The 26,589-nt window shown below is 24.5% G+C and overlaps 2 protein-coding genes and 2 long non-coding RNA genes across 6 annotated transcripts; 1 reads left to right on the top strand and 3 right to left on the bottom strand.

Moving 5' to 3' along the window:
* Window positions 1–952: 952 nt before the first annotated feature.
* On the bottom strand, window positions 953–4,391 carry LOC114576971 (uncharacterized). The gene is made up of 2 exons (XR_003696586.2): window positions 4,021–4,391; window positions 953–3,630 (listed from the first exon to the last, which is right to left on the bottom strand). It is a non-coding gene; the product is annotated as an uncharacterized LOC114576971 (long non-coding RNA).
* A 176-nt stretch (window positions 4,392–4,567) lies between these two features.
* Window positions 4,568–8,668, top strand: LOC114576970 (uncharacterized). 2 transcript variants are annotated; one of them, XR_003696584.2, is made up of 3 exons: window positions 4,611–4,894; window positions 7,675–7,812; window positions 8,089–8,668. It is a non-coding gene; the product is annotated as an uncharacterized LOC114576970 (long non-coding RNA). The 2 variants fall into 2 exon arrangements; XR_009830132.1 differs by having other exon boundaries at window positions 4,568–4,894; window positions 7,675–8,668.
* Window positions 8,669–9,175: 507 nt separating this feature from the next.
* Window positions 9,176–11,335, bottom strand: LOC107993803 (defensin-1). The gene is made up of 3 exons (XM_017050425.3): window positions 10,349–11,335; window positions 9,626–9,806; window positions 9,176–9,346 (listed from the first exon to the last, which is right to left on the bottom strand). The coding sequence occupies exons 1-3, from the start codon at window positions 10,413–10,415 to the stop codon at window positions 9,307–9,309; spliced, it is 288 nt and encodes a 95-aa protein (XP_016905914.1). The 5' UTR covers window positions 10,416–11,335; the 3' UTR covers window positions 9,176–9,306.
* Window positions 11,336–13,207: 1,872 nt separating this feature from the next.
* On the bottom strand, window positions 13,208–26,415 carry LOC107993802 (catalase). 2 transcript variants are annotated; one of them, XM_062076239.1, is made up of 10 exons: window positions 26,035–26,415; window positions 23,651–23,688; window positions 23,218–23,578; window positions 17,565–17,736; window positions 16,644–16,785; window positions 15,539–15,689; window positions 15,141–15,320; window positions 14,647–14,838; window positions 14,226–14,462; window positions 13,208–13,873 (listed from the first exon to the last, which is right to left on the bottom strand). In XM_062076239.1, the coding sequence occupies exons 3-10, from the start codon at window positions 23,530–23,532 to the stop codon at window positions 13,469–13,471; spliced, it is 1,794 nt and encodes a 597-aa protein (XP_061932223.1). In that variant the 5' UTR covers window positions 23,533–23,578; window positions 23,651–23,688; window positions 26,035–26,415; the 3' UTR covers window positions 13,208–13,468. The 2 variants fall into 2 exon arrangements, with proteins under 2 accessions (XP_061932223.1, XP_061932224.1); XM_062076240.1 differs by having other exon boundaries at window positions 25,954–26,259.
* Between the last annotated feature and the right edge of the window lie 174 nt (window positions 26,416–26,589).

Raw genomic sequence — 26,589 nt, 5'->3', positions numbered from 1 at the left:
CTTCAACAGAATACTCGATGGTTAAATTCCATATATCTTTAGTCATTTTCTTTATCTCGCAAACAGATTTTTACATGTACAACGAAGTTTAAATACTTTATTCCTTAAATGTAATAATTTTTCTTGCAAATCTTATCCTTGACCATTTCTTGCAAGTCCATCTTCCGATAGCCATTACAAAGACATCGAATGGGAGAAGGCAAGAAGGGAAAAGGAGATAAACGTCGTTAAACACGCGGCCTCCCGATACGTACGTATTGTCGTACTGATTGTACGACTCTCTCTTCGACATCGGTATCTTCGGATATCACGTCGATGTTGACTTCTTTTCACGGGGGAGAGGGAGGAGGGGGGAGGGCTCGTGTGCTCGACTACGACAACGAGAGGGAGACAACGAACGAGTCGGACGAGTGGACGAGCAAGAAAAAGAAAGACTGAAAGGAGAAAGGAAAGAACGAAGGAAAGGGAGGGAGGGGAAGGATACGCGAGGAGGCACGGCGGTGAGATTGCCCTAACACACAACACAATCCGGCGGCTTCGTCTGCTTCGATGGATTTTAAAAGATCCCCGAGATTATTACTTTTTCCTTTTCTTTCATTTTCATTCTTCTATTATTATTTCAGAGGAGCGAGGAGCGGATGGTTGCGCCCGCGCAACCATCCCTCCTTTCTCTCTCTCTCACTCTCTCTGTTACTCCTCTTACTCTTCCTTTCTCTGTCCCTCTTCCACGTGTTTATACCTATACAACCGCAGCCACGTGATATACTCTCTTTCTCTCTCTCTCTCTCTCTTTCTCTCCATCTCTTTGGATGCACGTCGAGTTTGTGTATATATATATATATATATGTGTGGTGTGTGTATGTGTATTGGTCGCGTCCCAGGTTGAGCTAGGCTGGGTTTGGGTTGGGTTGGATGCGTGGAAACCATGGACGACTTTGGGTAGGCTCGTTGGTTTCCCGCCGCGACTATCGGCGCGTATTGAAGCTCATCGTCACGGAAGTAACGTCGGGACAACGGCAGCGGCCTGAACCGGAGTGAGGACAGGGACGAGAGCGGTAGAGAAGGAGGAACGTGGCCGCAGAGTGGATGGAAGGAGCGAGAGAGAGAGAGAGAATGGAAGAGAAATAGAGAAGAGACGGAACGATACGGGACAGGGATAAAAAGGATGGGATGGAAAGAGAGGGATTATGCGATGCGAGGAAGGAGGGAAGGGTGGCACCAGATGCTGCCGCTCTACAACACGGACGTACCTCGCTCGTGCCTTTACTTCTCCATTTCGTGTCGATGCTTCTAGGGGCTTTTTCTGCCTTCGCGTCTCGATTAAAAGAACGTACGAAGATTCGTGTGCGATGGAATGTCCTCGAAATAATGGTCGAAAGATGGCAGCGAAGAACGGAGTGATATTTAGAAATTGGCCAGAGATCATTTTTTTTTTAATAATTTGTTTTGTTAAGTTAGAGATTTTAATTTGAACAGATATTCAGAAAATTGATTAATAAGATTTTCAATGAAATCTTTGAAATTTTAATGTTGAAACGTAGGATTAGTATTTAAGTTTTTGTAAAAAGTGAATGATTAATTCGTTACAAAATAACTCGTGTGCGATTAATTTTGTCGCTTTGGGAGAATTTCAAAATTTTAATATCAACGCAGAAAGAGATAAATTGACGATCAAATTTAAATTACGTTCTAAACTTAATTTTTTTATTCATAATGTCTCATAAATTATATCGCCATTCGTATTCGAGGAATTATTCGTGATTATTCGAGGGAAAATTTTTCAAAATTTTCCAAAAATGAAGATCTTTTAAAATACGTTTGAAGCATAAAAAAAAATTACTAAAATTTAAATTATGTTCATTAACTTTTAAAACTTAATTCTTTCCTTTTCTAAATCACTCAGTTACATCATTGTTCAAGAAAATTTTTCAAAATTTTGAACCGCTCATCACCGCATCATCCCTTAATCCCTTACTCTGGCTGGGCGTGAAAGACGACAGCAGCATCCTCTTGCATCCTCTCCTCGCGAGCATAAGAAGACACCGGTCGAATCCCACACGAGTTACGATCTCAGTTCGCGGCACAATACGCTTGGCACAAAGCCGAAAGCCGAGCTCTATTATTAACTCCGGCCGATTTCTTACAATACAGGATTTAGTAAGGGTTGTCCCCATTACGTACAGTTGATCACACTCTCGTGGCGCAGGTAAAGCACAGGTGTGTGGGTATCGTGAAGTTAAATCCGTCGAGGAGAGCTTTCGTCCTTTTCACAGCATGGCCGGGAACATAATGAGCTCGCGAGATCGTACGTGTGTGGAAATGTATGTACCATATTTTCAATGAGAATTTTTTGATTCTTCCATGTTGTAAAATTTTCATTCAATAGAGAATCATTTTATATTGTATAGATATTATCGAGAAATTATCGTAAAATTTTGTTTAATATTTTCTTAAATATAAACTTTTCGTGATAAATAATTACTCTATTGAAAATGTGTAAAATCAGATTAATTTTCTTGTATCTATATTTCTAAGAGCTTAATTTACTTACAAAGTAGTTAATCCGAATTATCTGTAAGTTGTTGCAAAGTAAGTGAATAGTTGTCGTGACAACTATATATAACTGGAAATATAGAACGTACAACTTTGATACAAAGGAAAATAGAATAATGTGTTTGTGTGAACTAAATATATCGCTATCAAATCCCAGATCTACATCAGAATCCATATATCGTAAATCCTTCTATTTAACAAAAAATTTCCAGTACAATTTATTTTATTTCCTTAATATATTCATTAAAATTAATAATTGCGTGATAATTGTAATTCTATATCTTTTTAAGAAATCAAAAAAATTAATTCACATGTTTAATATGTATAAAAATAAAAAATTTCAATGAAATTAAAATCTTCTCATAATATTTTAAAAATCTTCAAATATTTTTATATTTCTCAAATGATATTTCTTAAACTAACTAAAAGTTCTGAGAAATTTTAAGAAAAAATTATTGATTTAACATTATATTTTCTTCTTCAAAAATAAATGTTTTCCTTTTCTTATTTAAAATATTAATATATATATTTTTACTTTAAAATAGATTAATATTCAAATCTAATAATCTCTACTTTTAGTGAGATTTTTATTTTATGAAAATATAATTGATAGAAATTAATAATATCGTAAACATAAATATATAATTTACTGAATTGAATTAACAAATATATTCAACGAAACAAAAGCCAGAACATGTAGTTGCACGATCGAAGCTGAAGATGTTAACTCGGCAGACCGAGCCAAGCGGAAATAAGATCACAATGGCTCTCCTCGGTTAAGATAGTATTACATAGCGGCACCACGGTGTAACAAGGATAAGCTCCTAAAAGCTGCAGTCTATATTCCCGTGGCCAATCGTTGTGTACATTGATCCCTTCTGTATTCTTCATGCTTCGCGAAGCGTCCCACGCGCGTATTTCAAAAGACTTTCGCCAACGACACCTTGATTCAAAGTTTATTCAAGCTGAGAATCTTTCCATGTAATCGTCACTCGTTTTCGGAATTTTATTCTCGTATTTTATGATTCCTTTCGAATTAAAAAATCCATATAAAAAAATGCGAAATGCAGGGAAACGCTGGAAACAAAATGTTCAATAAGTTTGTATCCAAGGCACATTATTATGGAATTATAGAAATTTTTAAATAAAGATATAGATTAATTATTCTAAATTTTAAACAAGAATCGAAATAAAAATTTTTTATTAAAATTTTGAAATAAATAAAAGAAAATATCGAGAATTATTATATTTTACATTAGATATATATATATATAAATTTTCAGAGGTTATCGAATTGCACATTAATGCTTCTGAAAGAAAAGAGAATAGAATTAGTATCGTAAATAATAATGATGAAGATTGAATATTTATTCTTTACTTCATTATAAAAATACTTATAAACTTACAAATTGATTTGATTGACCTAACCTAAATTAGTCAACCAAATAGTTCACAAAATACACTTACACAAAATATACTATATCAATACGACTATACTTAATATTTATATTTTAAAGTCAAAAGATTCATTTTACAAGAGATTCACAAGAGATTCATCAAAACAAATCTGGAAACTGGACTCCAAACCAATAGTACATCGTTATTTTTCGTCAATTCTTTCCGTCATAGATAACATCGTCGCAGGAAAGAGAAGGGGACTAGGGATGGTGGGTCAAACTAGTAGGTCCGCCGATTTCTCGTGTGTACGGAACCTACGATACATCATTTTCGGCTGGGATGATCTTACGGTAGATTTACCATTTGTACAGTTTATGGGCGTCGGTCTGGGCCATAAACTTGCTTGGCAATGACGGGAGTGCGGCTCGCCGTCGACCAAGTTGGGTAAGCCTGGATGCTATGACCACGAGTAACAATGAGAGAATAAGAGAACATGTACAAGAGTATATGTAAGTGTATATATGTGTAAAAGAGAGAGAAAAGAAAGAAATCTTGTGGCTCGAAGGAACCTTATCAGTGGTGGAAATAGTTGAAGATCTTGCAAAGGCAATAATCGTGTCCCCCAGGTTGCGCCACAGTCGAAAGTACTGTCGATCTATTGCTATTCGCTAACCTATGTCTCGTTGAGCACCATTATTCAGATCAGGCATTAGGAAGATTCTTGTTTCTTCGTGTAAAAATTTGTTCGGCCTCGCTTATTCTTTGAAATAGATAGTTGTGGAATATCTTAGTTGTGAAATGTTTGTTTGGTTTCTTATATGTGACATAAATGAAATTTGTATTTAGAAATTTACTTGTGGACTCGAAGATGTCTCGATTCAATGAAAATTGTTTTAAATGTTTATTCAAGGATTTGAAAACAATCTCAAGAATCAAAATCTCTGTAAGAAAACATTAGAAATATTTTAGAAATCGATCTAATTTAATTAATCTAATCTAACTTAATCTTTTCTAGTTCCTAACCTCTAATTTTTATCTTTTCACTTTGCTCTTTGCAACGAGAAACATTTCAATTCTTCTACCATTTCTGCTTCTACCATTTCTCAATTCTAAAAAATAAAGATATAAATTTTATTTTACATCCAACAAAGAGAAGAATCGCGATTCGTACGCATAATTCTATTATAAAATCGGGTCCGGCAACGCGTTTACGCGCGTTATCTCCGCGATCGGACAACAACGATTACAAAGCTTATTAGCGTGAACGGGCGTTGAGGAAAGAGTCACGTCGATCGTTATTGCGCGGGGTAAACAATGCACCGAAAGCGCAATTATCGGAATGTGCTCATTTTCCAGGAGGAGGCGGCGTGAGCGCGTAACGACGCGTACAAATTCGATCCGGCGTGCACGTCGCGGGCTTAATGCGAATCGGATCACCGTCGATTCGTCGCGGAACGCGGTAAATCCTTTTTACGCCGGTGTCATTCATCGATCCCAGGATCCGTTTACAACGAAGGGAAGGGAAACGAAAACGCCTACGTTCGAATGGAAATAGACTGAAGAGAATCTTCAATGTTCCAACGGGAATTTTCTTTCCCATTCGTGTCCTCGTTTTTCGCCATTCTATTCCTTCTCTTCTCTTTTCCTCTATCAATTTATTCCGAAAATTTATTCTTTTTCTTTTTTCCCTTTCGTTTCGTGTATTTAATTTAATGTGAATGGAATTAATTTTAAAAATTGGTTTTTAGGTTAGGTTGTCGCATATGAAATGCTTAATTTTATATAAACTGTGTACAAATCTATTTCGAATTTAATAATTAAATGTATTGTTGTTAATCATGATTGTGGCATATCAAAATTGAAGCTAATTGAATACAATTTGAATAAATTGTATATATTATTTTATTATGAAGAAAATAAATTAGTGTATTATAAATTATTAAGCATTCGTCAATGTAAAATTCAAATGTTTTTCTCTTATAAATCGAATAGAATGGATAGTAATAATTATAAAGTTTTCGAAACAATTATATTAAAAAAATAAACAATTTACCGATATAATAAAATAGTAAATATCAAAAACTTTAGAGAATTGTCAATAAGAATAATAATAATTTTAACTTTAACAAAATTTGACTCTATAAAAGAAAATTGTCATTTAAACAATAATCACAAAAATTATTTACAGATTATCTGTCTTTTTATTAAGTATAATAATAATAAATATACTAATATGCAAATACTTTGTACACATTGCAAGTCCATTTTCCAGTCACACATTTTCAATCTTGCCTATTTTATCAAATTCTTTATTTCAAGCAACTATATTCCATTTGTCCAAATAATTTCACCACAAAAGTTTTCTTCCCACATCTTCTCTCTTTCTCTCTCTCAATTCTACCTCCAGATTCAATCTAATACTTCACCACCCACGTTTTCTGTCCTCTATGTTTTTCCATCCCATCCCAGAACGTCCAATCGTCCATTCTCCGTGTCCTAAATCTCCTTTGCTTCGATGTTCGCAAATTACTCTCCCATCCTTCCCCCTTAACCCACTTTTCCATCGTTTTTTTTTCCTCTTCTCCTCCTCCTCCTCTTCCGCCTCCTATCATCACATACCGCGCGCTCTTCTCAACCCTCTTCTTTCATCCATTCGTACAATCTCTCCTCCATCCTCCGCCTGCTCGTCCTATTTGTCCTGTTCCACGTTCCACCCCCGTTAACCCACCCTGTCCGCGCGGATCAGAAGCCGAATGGAAATTAAATGCGCAGTCGGCCGTTACGACGATTGATTTGTATTCTCCGATCTACCGGCGATGCGAGGAAGTGTGCTAAACTGCGGGATTTATGTTCTCTCCTAATTGCGTCGCCCCCACCCCGAGGCCACCCCTCGTTGCTTCGACGTGCAGTGCGTGCCCTGGACCCCTTGCCAGATTGCTTTCAAGTTTCCTGGAAAGTTTGAACGGTGACAGGTCGTGGTTTGGGCTAAAAGGAATGGAATGGAATGTCCAGAAGAAGATGCGTTTTTTTAATTATGATTTAATTGCGATTTACGAAGTTTTTTTCGAAGTGAAAAATTGCGTGGATGAATCGTAAGATATGTTTGGAGAAACGATGTTGTAAAAGTTGATACACGTTGAGTTTTATTGGTAGAGGTTTATTGTAGAATTGAATTTTGGTAACTTTGAGGAAAGGTATTTAAAAAAATTCTAGAAGATTTATGAGATTATGGGGATTAATAATTTTCTAGTTGTCTAGTAATTTTTATAGTGGATTAAAAAGTGTTCTAGTTTTATAATAGTATATAACTAATGCGCATGATGTGTATATATTTTTTAATCCATCCATTTGAAAAAATTGAAATAGAAATTTATGTGATATTACAATTTATAATTAAATATCTAATTTATTTATTTTTTCGTTTTGCTCGTTTAAATAATTGAAATAATTCTATTCTTGTATATTAATTTTATTTTATATTAAAATAAAATTTCTTTACAATCTTGGCAATCTTTTTACTTTAAAAATTTGCGTTGCAAAGAAGGGAAGATTTAATTTGTGAATGTGAATTATTTATTGTAACAGTACACGGGCATAGTCAAAGGGCATTAGAATTAATTTTAAAGAAAGAAAATATTGGAAGAAAATTTTATCTTTAATAAATTAGATATTTATTTTATCGTGTAACGAGACAATAATACAAAATTCACGCTTGTTTTCCAGGTTTCTGAATTTCGTCGACGGCGTCTAGAATTCTAGAATCCTTCCTTCACATTGCGAGCTTCTTCGAAACGAATGTATTTAGCACCGATCGAGGATTATTTTTAGTCATTGCGTGTATTTTTAGGGTCTCCATCGCATGTAAGTACAAAGTCGTCCATCCGTGTACGCGTTGGGGTTCGCTGCGTCGAACTCTGCTTCGTCGACAAACTTCGCAAAAGGGTAGGGCAAAACTTTTTTTTTTTATGTTTATTAATAAAGAAGAAGCACCGAGAAAAGACTCCGTGAAGCTTCAACCGTCGCTTTTCTGCTTTCTCCACTTTCTCTTTTTTTTTTTTTTTTCTCTCAGAAAATGAAAATTGTCAGATCAAATTTAGGCGGGTTACACGATGCACGATAGAATATTATATTTTGTAGCATGGACAGTGTGATGGTTCACGATAAAATTCACGATTGAAACGTCAGAGTTGACTGACGAGAGCCATTTAATTATCGGATTGCTAGACTGACTCGATTAACGTATGCTCGATGATTTTCTCCCCTATCACGCGATAATCGTTAATGTAATAACGGGGAAAAAATCAGGCGGAAGAGTGTGAATCAAACCCAGAGAAACATCAGGCTTCATATTAATAATAGAGTATATATCGTATGATAACGCATCAGTGGAACCGGTTGTTGAATGGAAGTTATTATCATAGATAAATCGTGCCCTTGTATCGTTACGTTGCATTCTTGGTGGATCTACATTATATATATGTAATATATAGTATAATGAACGTTTCATATATATATATATATATATGATGTACATAGAATAAAATAAAAAGTAAAATAAAATAAAATACAAAATATAATAATAATCTTAAATATAAAATGTACATATATAGAATTAAAAATTTATAAAATACATGAAACTGTAATAATATATTACATAGATTCTTTGTAATATAATATAAAAGAATTAATTATAAATACATGTTTTAATTCATAATTATATATTGTATATATTGTATTAATATTAATTTATTTATCTATCCAGATTTTTAATCAATAGATTTTTATGCAAAGGAAACAGTAAAGTTAATCAAATATAGGAGTCCACTCTTGAGCGTATAAATTTTTCGAATTTTTCGATTGTGGATAAGGAGAGCAAATAATGAGAAAAGGACAGAGATAAGGTAAAAATTAGGAAATCAGCGCCATCTCTAGAGTGCCGCAAATGAAACTCGGATAAAAAAAAATGATACAATTAGTGTAAGAATTGATCGATGGTGCTATCTATTGAGAATTATAAGAATCTTTTCAAATATAGGGTAAAGTAGAATAAAATAAAATATATTTCCAAAAATAGTGGAGAGATGGCGCTAGTCTTCAATTTTTATTCTAATTATTAAAATAATGAATATAATAATTAATATATATTTAGAAAAAAAAATTATATATTTTTTTAAAAGATTTATTTATTCAAAAGATAATATTTTAAAAAAATTAAACCAAAAGATAATTTATTTATATTATTTATTAAATAAGTAAATTCATAGAATTTTCAATGATGATATAATTTTTTATTTTTCATTTTGCGTTTTCATATTTTTTGTTAAAAAATTTCATCGTTGAAACTTCATAATGGCACTAACCGAAACGTTTGTCCCAGAGATCTTTGAAACTGGTTCTGAAATAGGAATAATAGCATGAAATTTTATACTTTTCTTTATAAAATCATTCTAAATTTGATAAATAATAAAAAGAAAATGTCGAAGGAAATTAATTCTTAATCGAGTAATATAAATAAGCAAATAATTTTGAACATATTTAAATGACATGATTGTGACCAGTTATTCATTTATTCATGAAAATTTTCAATCGATAATATTAAATGGATTCATGAAAGTATTCAAGATTTAGTTAAATTCAAAAAATTTTAAAAACTTAAATTTGAAAAATCACATACTTTCGACAAATACAAACTCCGTTCTTGCAATGACCTCCAGCTTTACCCAAACTAAGACAGTTAGCAGCGCAAGCACTGTCATTGACTTGTCCTTTGAATGAGAGAAGGTCACAAGTTACTCTTCTATGTCTATCGGTACGTTCTTCGTTCTCAGGATGCTCAAGTGGCTCGAATTCATCCTCTAAAATTTGAACATTTTTAAATTTCGTATAGAGATAAAATGTATAATTCACGAATAAATTAACAATGAAATAATAAAAGATGCATTAGCAAATTAGAATATTAAAAGATAAAAATGATAGTATCAGATAGTATCATGAATGAAGATTTATCTCTTTATATATATATAAAATTTGTTAATTATTTTTTAAATATCTAGTAATATTAAATTATTGCATATGAAGTAAATGATTTTTACGAATATATAAAATTATTTTTAAAATATAACACGTTATTTGTTAAATAATATTTATCATATATTAATTTAAATAATTTAAATAAGTTTCATTTATTATTCATCATAAAAAAATTGTCAAAGAAAGAACTTTTTTATTAAAATTGGTGAAGAAACAAATTGATGTATAATGTCATTATTATTGTTTTTACATTAAAATATATTAATTACATAAAATCTATTAATCAATACAATTTTATAATATTTACAGCAATGTAAAATTATACAAATTTTTATTAAATATTTTATTAAATAAAACGTTTACTCACCAACAGGTGCAGCCATGATGGCAACCATAGCCATGAAGAGAAAGGCGACAATAAAATAGATCTTCATATTGGCTAAATACGTGTTAAACTTCAATAAATGTTCAAACTATTCGAAAATAGACTGAGAAGTGTCTGACGACTGAGCGACAGCTCGTGCGGTTTATATACAACTGTTCGATGAATTACGTATGTATAAATATCTGTTTAAATGAATTACACATACATAAATATATCTGCGCAGGGGAACGGGTAAATCCCTGAAACGTGAAATGATCTTCTGATTTTTCATTATTTTTTATGAAAAGATTATCTATTTTATAAATTATTTCTTATAAATATTTTATTTAATATTCGAATTAATTAAAATCAAATTGATCTTAAAATCAATTTTCAATTGATATAGACGATTTTGTTTCGATCGACGTGATAATTTTCAATTGATAATTAAAAATTGTTAATTATAATTAGAATTATAGAATTAATTCTATTATATATTATATATTAACTCTTGTACATTAAATAAATAGGTGAATAAATTAATAAATAATATATAATATATTATATAATAAATTAAATATTTAAATTAATAAACTAATTCTGACAATTTGTGTGATAAATTTCTTTTTTGTTAATGTTATCTTTTTCTGTATAAAATCACATTTTTTAATCCATGATTTTTATTTAAAATATAATATTTAATTTAAGATTGAAATGTGAAATCCTCTTTCTTAAGAATATTTTTTTTATCAGATATTTTATCAGATTTCAAAGAAAATTAAAATAAATGTCAATATTGAACTTTGTGTAAAGTATAACAGAACAATCATATTACAAACAAAAAAATGCGCAATTATAACAAAACAAATATATTGCAAAAAAAAAGAAATACTAGTGTTGATTTTATAAAACGTATCTTTATTAATCAAAATTAATACATTTTTTAATAAAATATTTTCATTTTTTCCGTTTTATTAAAATAATAAATAAATTTTATATTATTGTTTCTAATATCTTTTATAGTTAATTAAACGAATATAAAACTAGTAAGTATATACTATATTTAACTCTGGATTTTCCCATTTCCAATCATTATTATCTTTATATTTGATGTTTCGAAATCAACAATTTTATATTAAATTTTCAAAACGAAAATATATTTGTATTATTTTAATTATATAATTTAATATATTATATATAAATATTTAAATAAAACTTTTAAAAATTTTTGTGTATTGCAAATGTTAACTACATAATTTATAATATATGTTAAAATTATTTTAATAAAAAAATATATAAACTGTATATTCTATTTAAAAAAAAAACAATTTAATTTATAAAATTAAAACATTTTCTTCATATTTCTAAATTTTTTATTTTTATTTTATTTTTTTTATATATAGTTCAATATATTATATATTTTTTGAAGATAGTAATATAATGCTTTTTTTGTGAAGATAAAAATGAAAAAGATGCTATTATATTTGCAGATATTAGATTTTTAATAATAATATAGATAAAATACTTATATTTTTATTATATAATATTTCAAAATCAAATATTTATCTCAAATAATTAACTTAATATTTAAATTAATATCTATCTCAAATAACGTTTAAATTAATTTAATTTGATAGTATTAGTTATTAATTTACATTAAATCAATACAATGAAAATAGTTTCCGAAAATATTTTTATTTATTTTTTTAAATATTACTTTATTAAAAATTATACATATATTCATACATATTATCGATGAATTATATATAATAATACTAAAAAATGTTTCTTAAAAAAAAAATGTTTTATGTATTGGTTTTCTTTCGCTTGATTTGTAAAAACAAACTTAAATATATTTCATATTTTTTCAAAAGACAAATGACTTCTTGTTTTTTCAAACAAAAGACAAATGACTTTTTAAATAAAAAACAAATGATTATGCAAGAAAATTATGGTTTTTCCTCACCGATAACCTATTATATTGCAAAATATTTATATTCATATTTTTCATTTATCAATAATTGATTTGACAGCAATAAAATGACATTATTCATTATTGCTGATTTTTTTGTTCCATATGGATTAATACATGAACGTTTATATTTAATAAATTTAAATTTTTATATAAGAATTGGAAAACGTAAATCTTCCATTTTTTATATAGATAAGATCATTTAATTTTTTGATAGACAAAATTTAGAATGATATATTTATTTCTTTTTTTTTTTACAGAAAAAAAAATGTTGATTTTAAATTTGATATATAAATTATATAAACAAATTATTTAATTTTCAAGTATTCTAAATATATTTTTTTGTAATACCAAAATAAACTTTGTTCTTCAATTATTCTATAATTTAAATTCTTTCCCAAAAATCTATGATAAATGTCATTTTATTTTTTACGCTTCCTTTTTTTTGTTCATATGTAATTTAAATATCTAATACATTATTCGGAATAATGTCAAACTTTGAATCACCTTAACGATTTGTAAAATATACGTTGTTGTTTAAACGTTATATAAGTACAAAAAATAATATAGTAAAATAATAATAAATAAAATTTGAAAAGAATCTATTAGACTTTTGATAGATAGGATTTAAAAATAATTAAATTCTTATTGTTGAATATTCAATTATATAATTTTTATAATATGATATGTATTGTTTATTCAATATTCATATTAATATTAAGAATATTATATATAAAATTTTAGACAATAAGGATAAAATTAGATTTTTATATAATACATTAAACAAATTACGCACATTTAATTCATTATGTTACTGATAAGTATTTCAATTAAAATTTTCAATTTCAAAATCTAATATAGGTAAGGCACATATAAATCATTTAATGGTCTTTATAATTGTTAGAAATTTTTCTTTATATACTAGTTTAATTAATTATCTTCATACATTTACATAATTAATTGAACATCAATAATCGTATAATAAAGAAAAAAAAATATCAGATATAAAATATGTTTAGTTTCAGAAGATGAAATAGATAACTAAAATAATAATGTGCTTCATTATGGGGAAATATTAACAATTATATAGTGTATATATCTAATCTAAATTAATGATTATAATATAAAATAAAAAATAATCTTTATTTTTTTCACAATCTAGCTGTCTTGTTATAACGATTGATTAATACACCTTTATTATGAAGACCTTCTGTAAGTCTTAATCCAAGATCAGCATCTACTTCCGTAAAATTCTTTACGGCTCTTTCAACGATAAACGTCGATGCATTGCTAAGATTTTGTACTAAATTGTTCACTAATCTACTTTTCTCTTTATCATCGAGAACATTTCTCCAGAATAAAGTAACTTGTCCATAATTATCCTCCTTTGGATCTACATCATAACGACCTACATCGCCACTCACAAAATACTTCGGAGGAGCTACAGCTGGACATTCTCTAGGCCCACCAAAACTATTAGGAAAATAGTTTGGTGCACCATTTTGATTATTTATAGTCGCTTGGCCATCGCGTTGGTAGTTTATTACAGAAATTTCCTGAAAAAAAAAATAAATTTTTTATTACTTTTTTTTATTTTATTATTTGTTTTTCTTTTTTCATTGTTAAAAATAGTAAAATATTAATATAATTAACTATATTAAAATATTAATCTATTATAAGTACATATACTGTAATTAAAAATTTATTTTTTATTATTTTATGTTACTTTCAAATAAAAAAAGAAAAGTGAATTTATATTATAAAGTAGGAATTTATATTATAATTATATTATAAAATTATGCATTTTTTTTAAATAGATATCAGTATATTTCATTCCACTCACTAATATATATTATTTTTTATAGAAGTAGATATTATATCTTTCATTAATAAAAATAGAAGAATTACTTTGAATGGACAATTCACTGGTAATTGCAAATTGTTCGGGCCAAGACGATGTCTGTGAGCATCACCATAAGTGAACATTCGACCTTGTAGCATTTTGTCAGGACTTGCTCCAATACCAGGTACCATATGAGCCGGATCGAAGGCTATTTGTTCTATGTCAGCGAAGTAATTTTCAGGATTTCGGTTTAATACTAATTTACCGACAGGAATGAGTGGATATTCATCATGCGGCCATACCTATTCAATTTAAAATATATTTAATTAGAGAATTATCGCATATTTATTTTTAGATTTATATTTCACCAATAATAAATCACTAATTTTTTACCAATTAAAGCAATTTGATAATATTAAATCTAATTATTTTATATAAATTTTAAATTAAAGCTTAAAATTTCATATCAAATATTTAATCCATTACCTTGGTTAAATCAAAAGGATTCCATTTGAAAGATTTTGCTTGTGTTGGAGTCATCACTTGAATATAAAATGTCCAAGTTGGATATTGATTTTTGGCGATTGCATTATAAAGATCTTGAATCGCATAATCGGGAGTGCTAGCACTTAATTCAGCCGCCTTGTCTACTGGTAAATTTTTAATTCCTTGGTCGGTCTATATGAAATAATTTCATTAGAATAATTAATAAAATTATACTTCTCAAAATATTTAAATACTAACAATTAATATTTTTTGTATTTTTTATCAAACTATAATAAATTAAAATAAATTATTTTATTTCTGAAATGCCTATATATATATATACACTTGATTTTTTTATATATGATTTTTTGAAATATAATACATTAAATAACAAACAAAATATTTTTTTTACATTTAAAAATAACATTATACTGGATTTTAATCATTAAAAATAGATTTCTTAATAAGATATAATAAAATATAAAGAAAAGAACCTTGTAATGGAATTTACAGTAAACTGTTTCATCCTTGGCATTCACCAGTGAGAACGTATGAGAACCATAACCATTCATATGACGATAACCATCGGGTATACCTCTATCCGAAAATAGAAACATGACTTGGTGAGTTGATTCAGGTCTTAAAGAGAGAAAGTCCCAAAACATATCAGCATCCTAGAAAGAATTTTATTAATAAAAATCAAAATAAACAAATTTTTATCTTTACAACTAATTCTTAAAAAAATTTAAACTTTAAAAATTTAGTAAAAATGCAGACTAGAATTACTAAGAATTACTATTTTTCATGGATTTTTCGGAAATTTTTAAAAACATGAAATAAATACTTTTGTGATCAACTATATAATCATAAAACTTTGTTATTGATAACAAACCTTCAGATGTGTAACAGGGTTTCTTTTCTGAGTATGAATGAAACTCGGAAAGTATATGGGATCTTTAATGAAGAATATTGGTGTATTGTTACCGACCAAATCCCAAACACCCTCTTCGGTGTAAAATTTAACTGCGAAACCACGAGGATCTCTGAAAATAAACAAAATAAAGAAAAATCAATGATTCTATTAAGATGATTTTTCAGGAAAATTGATTTATTCTTTTAATTGTGCATGAAACAATGAATTAAAATGAAATTACAAAAATAATAAATAGCGCAAAATCACGTAATTGATGAATTTTATAGTACAACATTTTTATAGTATTAAAAGAAAAAACTTTTCTATGGTGACTAAGGACTACTAATTGATCAATTAATTGCAAGGCCAATGTTCAAGTTTCTTGTGTAATTTCGTATGACTAAATGATAATTTTTATGCAAAACAATTTGTAACCTTGTTTCTATTATTGTTACAATTATAGTGAATTATGCCGTGAAGCTCGAATTTTTTATCTTGGAAGTAATTATTCGTAAATAATGAATTAGATAATAGAGTAATAAAAAAGTTAAATAGATAATAGATAATAGATAATAGATAATTTAGATTTAAGTATAATTCTATTATATAAATAAATTATCTATTATATAAATATTATTAACAAAAATAAATTCATAAAAGAAAATTACATAACAAAATAAAAATAGTTTTAATATTTAATTTTAATTTTATATAATTATAAGATAAAATAAATATATTTAGATTACAAATAACTTCATACATATAATATAAAATCAATAAAAATAATAAAAAAAATATTATTCAATAGTCAGATGTATTTAAATTCAAATTTTTTGGAGAAACTAAATAATATAATTTCTTTGATAATTATTTTTGTGATATTAAATTGCATTTGCGTCATTTAATTTCTAAAAATCTGTTTCTGCAAATGAGATAGTGATAAGATATACATCTTCATCACTACTTTGTCACTGTCACTTTAATAAATTTCACATAGAAGAAAATAAACATTTCGCATCGCGTGACGTGCTATTTTAGAGAATAATCAATAATATCCTTGATAAAAATTTATATTTGCAATTACCTGACAGTATCTGCGGAACCACTTTCGCCACCCACAGTGGAAAACCTTACTGCGATGGGAGTTCGTTTTCCAATTGAGGAAAAAACTTTTGCCTTAGAGTATTTCGTAATATCATGAGTAACTTCGAAATAACCGAATGCACCTGAAACGAAGCGAAAAATCATTAGAATTTCGAATACAATAACTCTAATAGATCGATTAGATTAAAACTCTTTTTGTTTGAATTGGATGAATAGTATTGATAAGGAAATTTGATTAATCAAATATCTATTTAATTAAAATCCAAATATTCGAAATATTCAAATATTATTTAATTTTGATTTTAATTTATTAGTATATATATATTTATTAGTATATATAGAACTTGATTAATATTATAAATAATTTATAATATATAAAATCTGATTAATGAAAATATATTAATATATTTTTTTCAATTTGTTTCAATCTGTTTAATTTGAACTTAAATATATTAAAAAAAGCTATTATATCATATTTGAGTAATTGTAATTATCGAAAAAAATTTCAAATATTTCAATTAATCTGCCAATTATTGATATACTTTGATTTAAATATGATCATTTTTTATTCTCGATATTTTTTTTGAATGTATTAAATTTTTTTTTTGAAATGTATTAAATTTGATATCAAACTATTATATTCTATCTTCAATTATGTATTATAGATATCTATACATGTATAAATATTATCGACCGTTTAATACTTTGATAAATATAAAATAAAATAATAGATACAGAACATTTAGAATTATTTAAATATATTTTAATTTTTAAGATTTTTAAAAGGAAATTGAAGGATTAATTTCAATTTATATTAATTATATCTTTATAAAAATAATTTAAGTAGATATATTTTATAAACATTTCACAATTTATTTAAAGATAAAATAAATCAATCTACCAGCTCCTTTAGCATGGACTACACGTTCCGGAATCCTTTCTCTATTAAAATGCGATAGTTCATCTAAAAAAACGTAATCTTGAAGTAATATAGGACCGTTTGGTCCTACCGTCAAACTGGCTTTCTTCGAAATCGGTGTTCCACTTCCAGTAAGGAATATTGGGCAATCAGGCTGAGAACAAGAATATATATATACACTATTAGTTAAAAAAAAATTATCTAATTATTAAAAAAAAATTAAAATAATTATTAAAAGAAAAATAAATTATAAAAAAAATGTATATATATTTTTATTAATATCCATACTCTTCTAACATTTGAAGATGTATTTAATAAAAAATATTTTTCATGAAATATTTATTAGAACCTTCACGTAACAAGGATAAAATTAAGCATATTTAAAAAACATAATTTTGTGATCTATATTGAAATAGATTTTTCATTATTTTTTCCTGCGATATAGCATCAATACTTAATTTTAAAATATCATACTTTTTCTCATTAAATTTTTTACGTAAAATAGAAAATAGTTGTAAATATAATAGCAATCAATAAAATATATATTCAATACTGTGTATTATTCACATTTTAGATCAATACAAACCGTGTTGAAGTTATTGAAATGATATTTTTTATATAGTTTATTTGATATTGTTTAAAAAATATAGTAATAAAAATTATTAAATAATTAAATAAATAATAATAATAAGTATTAAATAATTAAAATAATAATTTAAAAAAATAGTTATCATTAATTATTCAATAAACAAATTTTTAGTAATAGTGTGATATAATTTGTCTACTATCATTGTATTATATAATTATAAAAAATTATAATACAATAACAATAATAATGCAATAATAATACAACAAACATATTTAAAATAAAATCAATTATAAATTAATTAAATTAATACATATATATTTTAAATTCTAAGAAAATTAAATTAAGTTTATATAAATATAAATAATGTTTTATCAGTTATATATCTATTCAATGATTGCATTTCATTTCGTAATAACAATTTAATCAATATTTATTGATTAAGATATTGATTTTGAAATATTTATACGTAGTTGCAATTTTTTATGCATTAGTGAAATCAGAATGTTAGGTCATGATCTTAATTATTAAAAATCAAATCAGTATTGATGAAGGTCATGGATACATGATATATTAATGATATATTAATAATATTAATTACAAAATATTTGAATAAAAATGTTCTATAAAATATTCATAAAATAAATTTTCAGAAAAATTTTAATATTATTGTTGTTGAATGTTATTTATTGTTAATTTTCATTGTTAATTTTCACTATTTTATTCTTTACATTTTCATAAAATATGAGTGATAAAAAAATTACTATATATTGATTACAACTAAATCTCTAATTTGTTTCCTTTTTTAATTCATAATGCTATCAAATAAATTGCTTCACAAAAGAATTTTAACTTATTATTATTTTATTTTATCGTATCATTAATATAGATACAATATAGATTATATTTAATATAATGCAGAACATAACTTTTGAATTACGAATATTTGATGTTTGATATATTTCAAGTTAGGATGATGTAACCGGTAACCTTTCTTATTTCTAGAAAACGAATTGCGCAATATAACTAGAATCGTTCCATCTTACAAATTCTATAAGAATTTATTTCGTAACTCGTTTCATTAGCATTCTTCTCAAATTTTGTTTCCATTATGTTATGAATCATCGTAATTTCACGAATGATGATTTTTCAAAAAAAAAATTTCATAAATATCTTGAATATTTTGTGGTTATCTCTCTATTTAAACAACTATTAATCAATAATCAATATATCTTATAATTATCTTTTAATTGAGTCTCATTCTTATTATCTCTAAAAGTTTTATATTTAACTTTTTTTTCAAGTTAAAGTGTAATCAATAAAAAATAATCCGAAAAACTTCGTTGTATCATTCCCATGATAATATAAAACTAAGATTATGTTTAATGATAAAATATAATTTTGCTTATATGTAAATTTACATATACAATAATTATTTTAATATAATTTAATCTATAAGATATTTATTTTCTATCGCTTAATAAATGCATGTTTGCATATTATACATTTAAATATATAATCAAATTTATTATTTCAAATAAATATTCTGCATATTTCTTATAAATATATATATGTACTGCATATTTCTATATATGTACATACAATGATTTTATTATCGTGAATAATATAATCGAATTATTTAAATATTGAATTTTGCAAAATTATGTAATCGAATAATCATTGATCGCGGAATTTTCTTATAAATATCGAAATCTTTATTGTTATTATTGCTATTATATATTATGTATTTAATAAATTATATATTTTATATATATATATCTATTTTCACGTATTAAAAAAACATTCTTTCAAGATCATTGATAATAGTTATTGCAATTCATTACATGCAATTTTTTTGCAATTCATACGAATTAACTTACGCATATATTTATATTTTTACAAGTGTAAGATACATGTGGTGCAAAAATGTATACTTCATTCAAAATGAAATATTCATTATAGTATTTAATTAATAAAATAAATCTTTTTTAAGTTTCCATTTTTAACAATTTTTTTATATTCGCTAACAAAGGATTCAAATTTAATAAAAATCTATGAAAATTGTGATTCTGCTTGACTTGCTTACATAAAATACTTGGGTTAATTTTGTCTAATGAAACACTCTCTACTTTTTTTTTTTTTCGTTTCTCTTTCTCCTTTCTCTAATTTTATTACATTATTTTATAAAAATATGAATTCATAAAAAATCAATCTAAAAAATAAATTTATTGATTTCCATCAAAAACAGAAAGTTTCATTTGATATCTATGTTTTTTGAAAAATACTCTATCACGCATTTTCAACTTACTTTAAGTAGAAAGGGTAAATACCTTGATGGATGTAGAAAATGACGTAATCGAATAATCATTGATCGCGGAATTTTCCTGTAAGTATCGAATCATTAACACGAAGCCATTAAAAATAATGGTCATAATATATGATAATTTCAAACGATATAAATTGTACTATATTTTCTTTTTGTAATTAATTTATTATTAGACTAAAATTGTTAAATTATTTTTATCTATATATTTTCAATATATATTTTCAATAATTTTAATAATAAATTATTATTATCAAATTGAAAATTATTATATTATAGATTATTATATTAATTGTTAAAGAAATTTTAATAAAAACGTATTTGTGACACTTAAATATAGGAAATTCAATTAATGATGAAATTTAAATTTAAAATTATATATATATATATATATATATATATATATATATATATATATATATATATATATATATATATATATATATATATAAATATTTATTACATATTGTTAGATATATATATATGATATCTAACAATGTTGTTAGATATATATGATATCTAACAATATGTAATAAATATTTAATTAATGATAAATTTGATTTATAAAGTTATATATTTATATTAAATAAATATTATTTCGCTCAACTATGCATAAATATACATTCTTATATTAATTACACATAAAACCTTAAAAAAAAATTTTATAAAAAAAATAGAAATCAAGAATGAAATATAGTATAATAATCTAGTGATTTTTTTTTTTGGTATTGTCATCAATTCAAATAGATGACAGAGACAAATTGTACAATTGCGTGATATTCTAAATAAATAGGTGAATCGATCTTTTCAAAGAATTATTATAGAAATAAGTGCAATATATTTGCAATTATAACATTTTTAATAAAAAATTTTTATTTTATAACCAGATTTTTTTCGTTTAAGTTAACTTTTTTTTGTAAAAAATTTAATTATTCCATTATAAAAATATATAGTAATTAAAAAAGTAATAAATTTTATTTTTAGAAAATGAATTATTACTTTAAAGAATATTTATATTTGATCTAAAAAGACGTATATTAATAAATATATTAATAAATATAAATATAATAAATTTAAATAATATATAGATTTAAAATAAAATGGAAGAAAATCTAAAATATCTAAATATCCAATCTAAAATAACTAACCTATATGATGACGAAGACATAAAATTAAGAAATAAAATATTTTATTCATTATAAATATACAACTTTTTATTTTTTTGATGCGAAATTTCATATAAAAAATTTATTTTATTTTTACAATTCATAATTATTTTTTGGATATCTATTGGAAATCAATAATTTCAATATTTAATAAGTTATTCAAAGAATTATTAAAAAAAAAATTCTAAATTATATACTATTAAAACTTTTTCATTTATCATTATCAAATAAAAACATTGATAGTTTTTAAAATTTATCATTATTAAGATTTTATTTCAAATAAAAATAAATAAAATCTAATGATCCGTTAAAAATTATTTTCGTACTATTCCGAACGAAAAAAATTGTATTGATGAGAAAGTAAATCATATCTATCAATTAACACAATAATCCGTTTTACTTTCTATTTAATTTAAACTCTAGAAACACATGAAATGTACATATCCAATACTACAATATTATATAACATGATAAAATTCACATAATTAACATATAAAAAAATTGAAATCTCAATTTCATTTGTAAGATCTGAATATCATTCCTTATTTCAATAACAACTCAATAATTAACAAGTTAGTAATTACTGGATATTTAAAAAAAAATTCATTATTATATATTATATGTATAATCTATCATGAAATATATGAAAATAAATATAATTTTACTTTTAACTTCTAATATTTCTATGTAGAATATGCGAGAAATTGCGCGCGCATTATATTCTTATGGACAATTTTCATGAATAGCGAATAATAAGCAGCCTTTACACTAATAATAAATTCGTTCTTTTCTTTAAAATAGGTAAATATTCTTATTGATATCTTGTTATTCAAAATCTTACAGAAACGTAATATTATCTTAATTTTTTTGGAGAGAGCAGTATTCGATTGTTTAAAATTATTTAAATTATTTGTTAGAAATTATTATAAACATCTCTTATTACTACTTTCGATTTTTGTTAAATCAAACTTCTTTAATTAAAATCTTTGACTTTGACAAAAATTTAATGAAAAATCGTTGATTTAGGTTAGGAATTAAACAATTTCATGAATTTTATTAATTACTTTTATAAATATTTTATTTACATTTTAATTTAGAAAATTAATTGTAACATAATATCTATCTTATTATCAAAATTAAATGAAAATGAAAAGTAAGGCTTTTAATTTTAGTATATCTAAATATGTATATTTTACTAAATTTTTCGAAAAAATTGTGTCTGTACAATTTTTAACAAAGTGACATAAATACAATGATTATTCGTATGATCGATCATTGATATATTCTATAAACGCGCACAAATATAAAAGATTGAATTATTTCAAAGTCTTATGATATATATTTCAAATTTAGGAATATATTTTCATTTTTTTTTCAACTAAAAAAAAAAATCTTCAAAATTTAAAAATCGATCATATGATAACCAATATTTGTAATAATATAATAAATAAGTGTATCAAATAAAATGTTTCAAATATTCTAGTTTTTCATTTATTGAAATATTTTAATTTTTATAAAACCAAATTTTTTATTTAACTTTCATAGAAGAATTGTATTTACCTTTAAATTTTTCTTGTAGTCGATTAACTGATCAGCAGCAGGATTTCGTTTTATTTCAGTCATCGTATCGTCTTCAATTTCGTTCTTGCAACAATATCTTCGTAATGATAATCGACGAAAAGCCAGGGTGCTCTGCACACTTGTTCGCGTGCGTTTCAAACAACAACTGATCAATCTCAATAATAACGAACTTTTATCATCTGAGTCGAGCGATGTGTGGTAAATGCGTGCGAGAACAGTAGTATTACGTATCAACGCTCGATCCAATGAAAACGGTCGAATGACCGGAATAAAGCCCGAACTTGTCTTCGTCATTTTTCGGTACGATTCGTTATAGTCATGAACCAATGAGTTCGATGTCCTGTGTTGATGAGTGTACTTAATTGTCTGATTTTTCGATACTTTTACAACTGGTATTTGGAAACTTAGTTACCTTGAAAAACACCTTGAAATTTTCCAGAAATGGGTGATCTGAAACAAAGAGTTATTGTTAATGTTTATATGTTCCGTATTATTGTACTTGATTAATTGTTTATTGTCAATTACAATTCAAATTGTCAATTAAAATTGTATACCAAGAGTTAAGTGATCTTTCGTTAAATTATTTTTGCTTGTTCTAGAAATATGATATTATTATTATTATTTAATTATAATTTTTTTAAATTATATAAATTATATAAATTATAAATTATATAAATTATATAAATTATTATAATAATTATTAAATTATATAAATTAACATTCTTATGTAATAATTTAATAAATATAATAACTTCAAAATGCTTAAATATAATTAGATACTTCAATTTTATTTAAAAAACAAAGTTTTTATTACAATATATATATATATATATATATTTCTAACAATATATAATATATTAAAAATTTTTTTTTACATTTTTTACATGTTTTTCATCATTAAATATTTATAATTTATAATTAAGAACTATTTCTTTCTTTTTTCACAAAAAAAAAAAGAAAATTAAAGAAAAATTTATAATTTTTATAATAAAAACAATTTTTTATTATTAAGAGAAATTCAAATAAAACTATGAGTCATAGAAGATTATGAAATCATTTTAGTTCTTCATTTCTATGATGAAATATATTAACTAGAAATTTCATTCTCGACAAAGAAATCAAGGGTTTTACAATTTTTGCAACGAATATGCTTAAAGTTTCATGAAAAACAAAGAATCTTACATAAGAGAAGAGAAAACATAAAAATATAAGAAAAAAAAACTCTTATTTAATGAGTTGATTGTTGTAACAAGACATGTTAAGATATATTTTCATTTTTACGCTCTTTGAACAGAACGATTTCTATCGTTTTTCATTTACAAAATTTTCTTATCTTTCAAATTAACAAATAATTATTAAATATAATCAAGTAATAAAGTTGTATTAATAATTGTAATTCATTGAAAAATTTTTACAACACGATTTCCAACCATTATCGAAATATCAAAAATGTATATTCATGTTCTTATTCTATTTTTGTTATTCATTGAGCTGACATTACAAATTTTTTTTTATATTTTCTATATTTGAATGAGATAATCAATGAAATAAAAGTTATTTATAATTCATAAACTAAATTTACGCTGAGTGAATCAAAATCGCATGATTGCGTATACAGATAATTCTTTAATTGGATTTTTATTTAAATGAATTTGATTTAAATATTTTTCAATGAATTAATGAATCAGAGAAATGGAATCAATGAATAAAGGAATGGAAGAAATATTTTTTAGTATAAAATAGATATTTTGCTTAATTTTAAAAAAAATTTAATGTTTTTTATTTTCAAATGCAAAATACGATATTTTGAATAAAATAATTATCATGATTTCATAAAAATCAAAATGACGAATCATACAAATATTTTAATAAAAATTATAAGAAACAAAAAAACAGATTTTTTGATATATATAATAAAAAAAAAATATATATAATAGCAAACTTTTCAATAATGAATATGCATTATAAAGTTTATGAAAATAATTCCGATTTTTATTTATGCTACTATGTATTATTGCATTCATATCAAAATAATTAAATATTTTTTTTTTATTTTTAAATTTAATCTTATTAAAAAATTTTATTAAAAATTTATTTTATTAATTTATTAATTTGTATTCATTGATCAATAATCTATTTATAATCAATCATTATTATTAATGATCGATCTAATAGATTTATTATATCGATCTAATAGATCATTTAAATCACAATAATTAACGAGATAATAAAATATTAAATGATATTTTAATATATCACAACTTATCTAACTATTTTATCTATATATCTATTTCTAAATATTACATTATAAATATATTATAAAATTATTAAAAAGAAATTAAAAAATACAATAATATTTGTAATTAAATAAACAATTTAAACATTTGAAAGAAAAATTAAAGAAAATTGTGATTAATTTTTTAAAATAATTATCGTATTGTTATTATTTTCATTAATTCAATATCATTAAATGACAAAAATTTGTTTTCTAATTATTTAAAAAATATCAAAAACTTTATCGACAATCAAAGTTGAAAAACAAAGTACTGATAATAAATACAAAATATATATATTTTAAATCAATATAACATAAACATATATATATTTCAATAAAATTTCAATTAAACATCATTATATATGAATGCAATATTTATATATATTTATTATAACACGTCATATTTTAATGGAATAGGTAAATATTTTTTTTTTACATACCTTGATTTATAAATATAAACTGCATTTTATAATTTTAATTAATAATAATATAATTTTTTAATTGCTAATTGTTTTACTAACCTATTTTTATTCACTAGCACCAAAAATTAACAAAAGTTTACACAGAAACTATGCATTTATTAATATATTTTATATTTACTAAATTTTATCTCACTGGTAAATATTCAAAATTAATTCCTTAAAAACCAAATTATTTTACAAAAACCAATAAATAAACCAATAGAAACTGACTTTTGTAAAAAAAAAAAAAAAGAAAAAGTGATGTCTAACCACATAAATATACTCAGTTTCACATAAATTCAACAAATATATATAAAAAAAGGCGCGTAAATATATATAATTGAAATCGAATTGAAACTCGAAATTATAATTGAAACTGTAGATTAATATAGATGTACATTAATATATATATGACGGAATATGATCAAATTTTTTTTTATTAAAATAAATAATAATTGAATTCTTAATATGATATGAATAAATATTGTTAAAAAAAAAAAGTCTCATTTTTGAATAACCTTTTAATTTTTTATGAAAAATTAAAAATTATTTTTATAAAAAAATACATACTTCAAATTATTTGCCTTTTTATTTGTCAAATAAATAAAAATTAAA

Source organism: Apis cerana, linkage group LG6 (assembly GCF_029169275.1).
Source record: "Apis cerana isolate GH-2021 linkage group LG6, AcerK_1.0, whole genome shotgun sequence".
NCBI classification, from domain to species: Eukaryota; Metazoa; Arthropoda; class Insecta; order Hymenoptera; family Apidae; genus Apis; species Apis cerana.
The sequence above is the reverse complement of the archived record's forward strand: the minus strand, read 5'-3'. Positions and strand labels throughout refer to the sequence as shown.

Excerpts from the sequence above, each read along its gene's own strand:
- LOC107993803 (XM_017050425.3), bottom strand. The coding sequence starts at position 10,415 with ATGAAGATCTATTTTATTGTCGCCTTTCTCTTCATGGCTATGGTTGCC. Across the intron at positions 9,807-10,348 it reads CATCATGGCTGCACCTGTTG|AGGATGAATTCGAGCCACTT; the intron begins GTGAGTAAACGT and ends TTCAAATTTTAG. Across the intron at positions 9,347-9,625 it reads GGAGTTTGTATTTGTCGAAA|AACCAGTTTCAAAGATCTCT; the intron begins GTATGTGATTTT and ends TTCCTATTTCAG.
- LOC107993802 (XM_062076239.1), bottom strand. The coding sequence starts at position 23,532 with ATGACGAAGACAAGTTCGGGCTTTATTCCGGTCATTCGACCGTTTTCA. Across the intron at positions 15,690-16,643 it reads GGTTCCGCAGATACTGTCAG|AGATCCTCGTGGTTTCGCAG; the intron begins GTAATTGCAAAT and ends GTTTATTTTCAG. Across the intron at positions 14,463-14,646 it reads ATCCTTTTGATTTAACCAAG|GTATGGCCGCATGATGAATA; the intron begins GTAATGGATTAA and ends TAAATTGAATAG.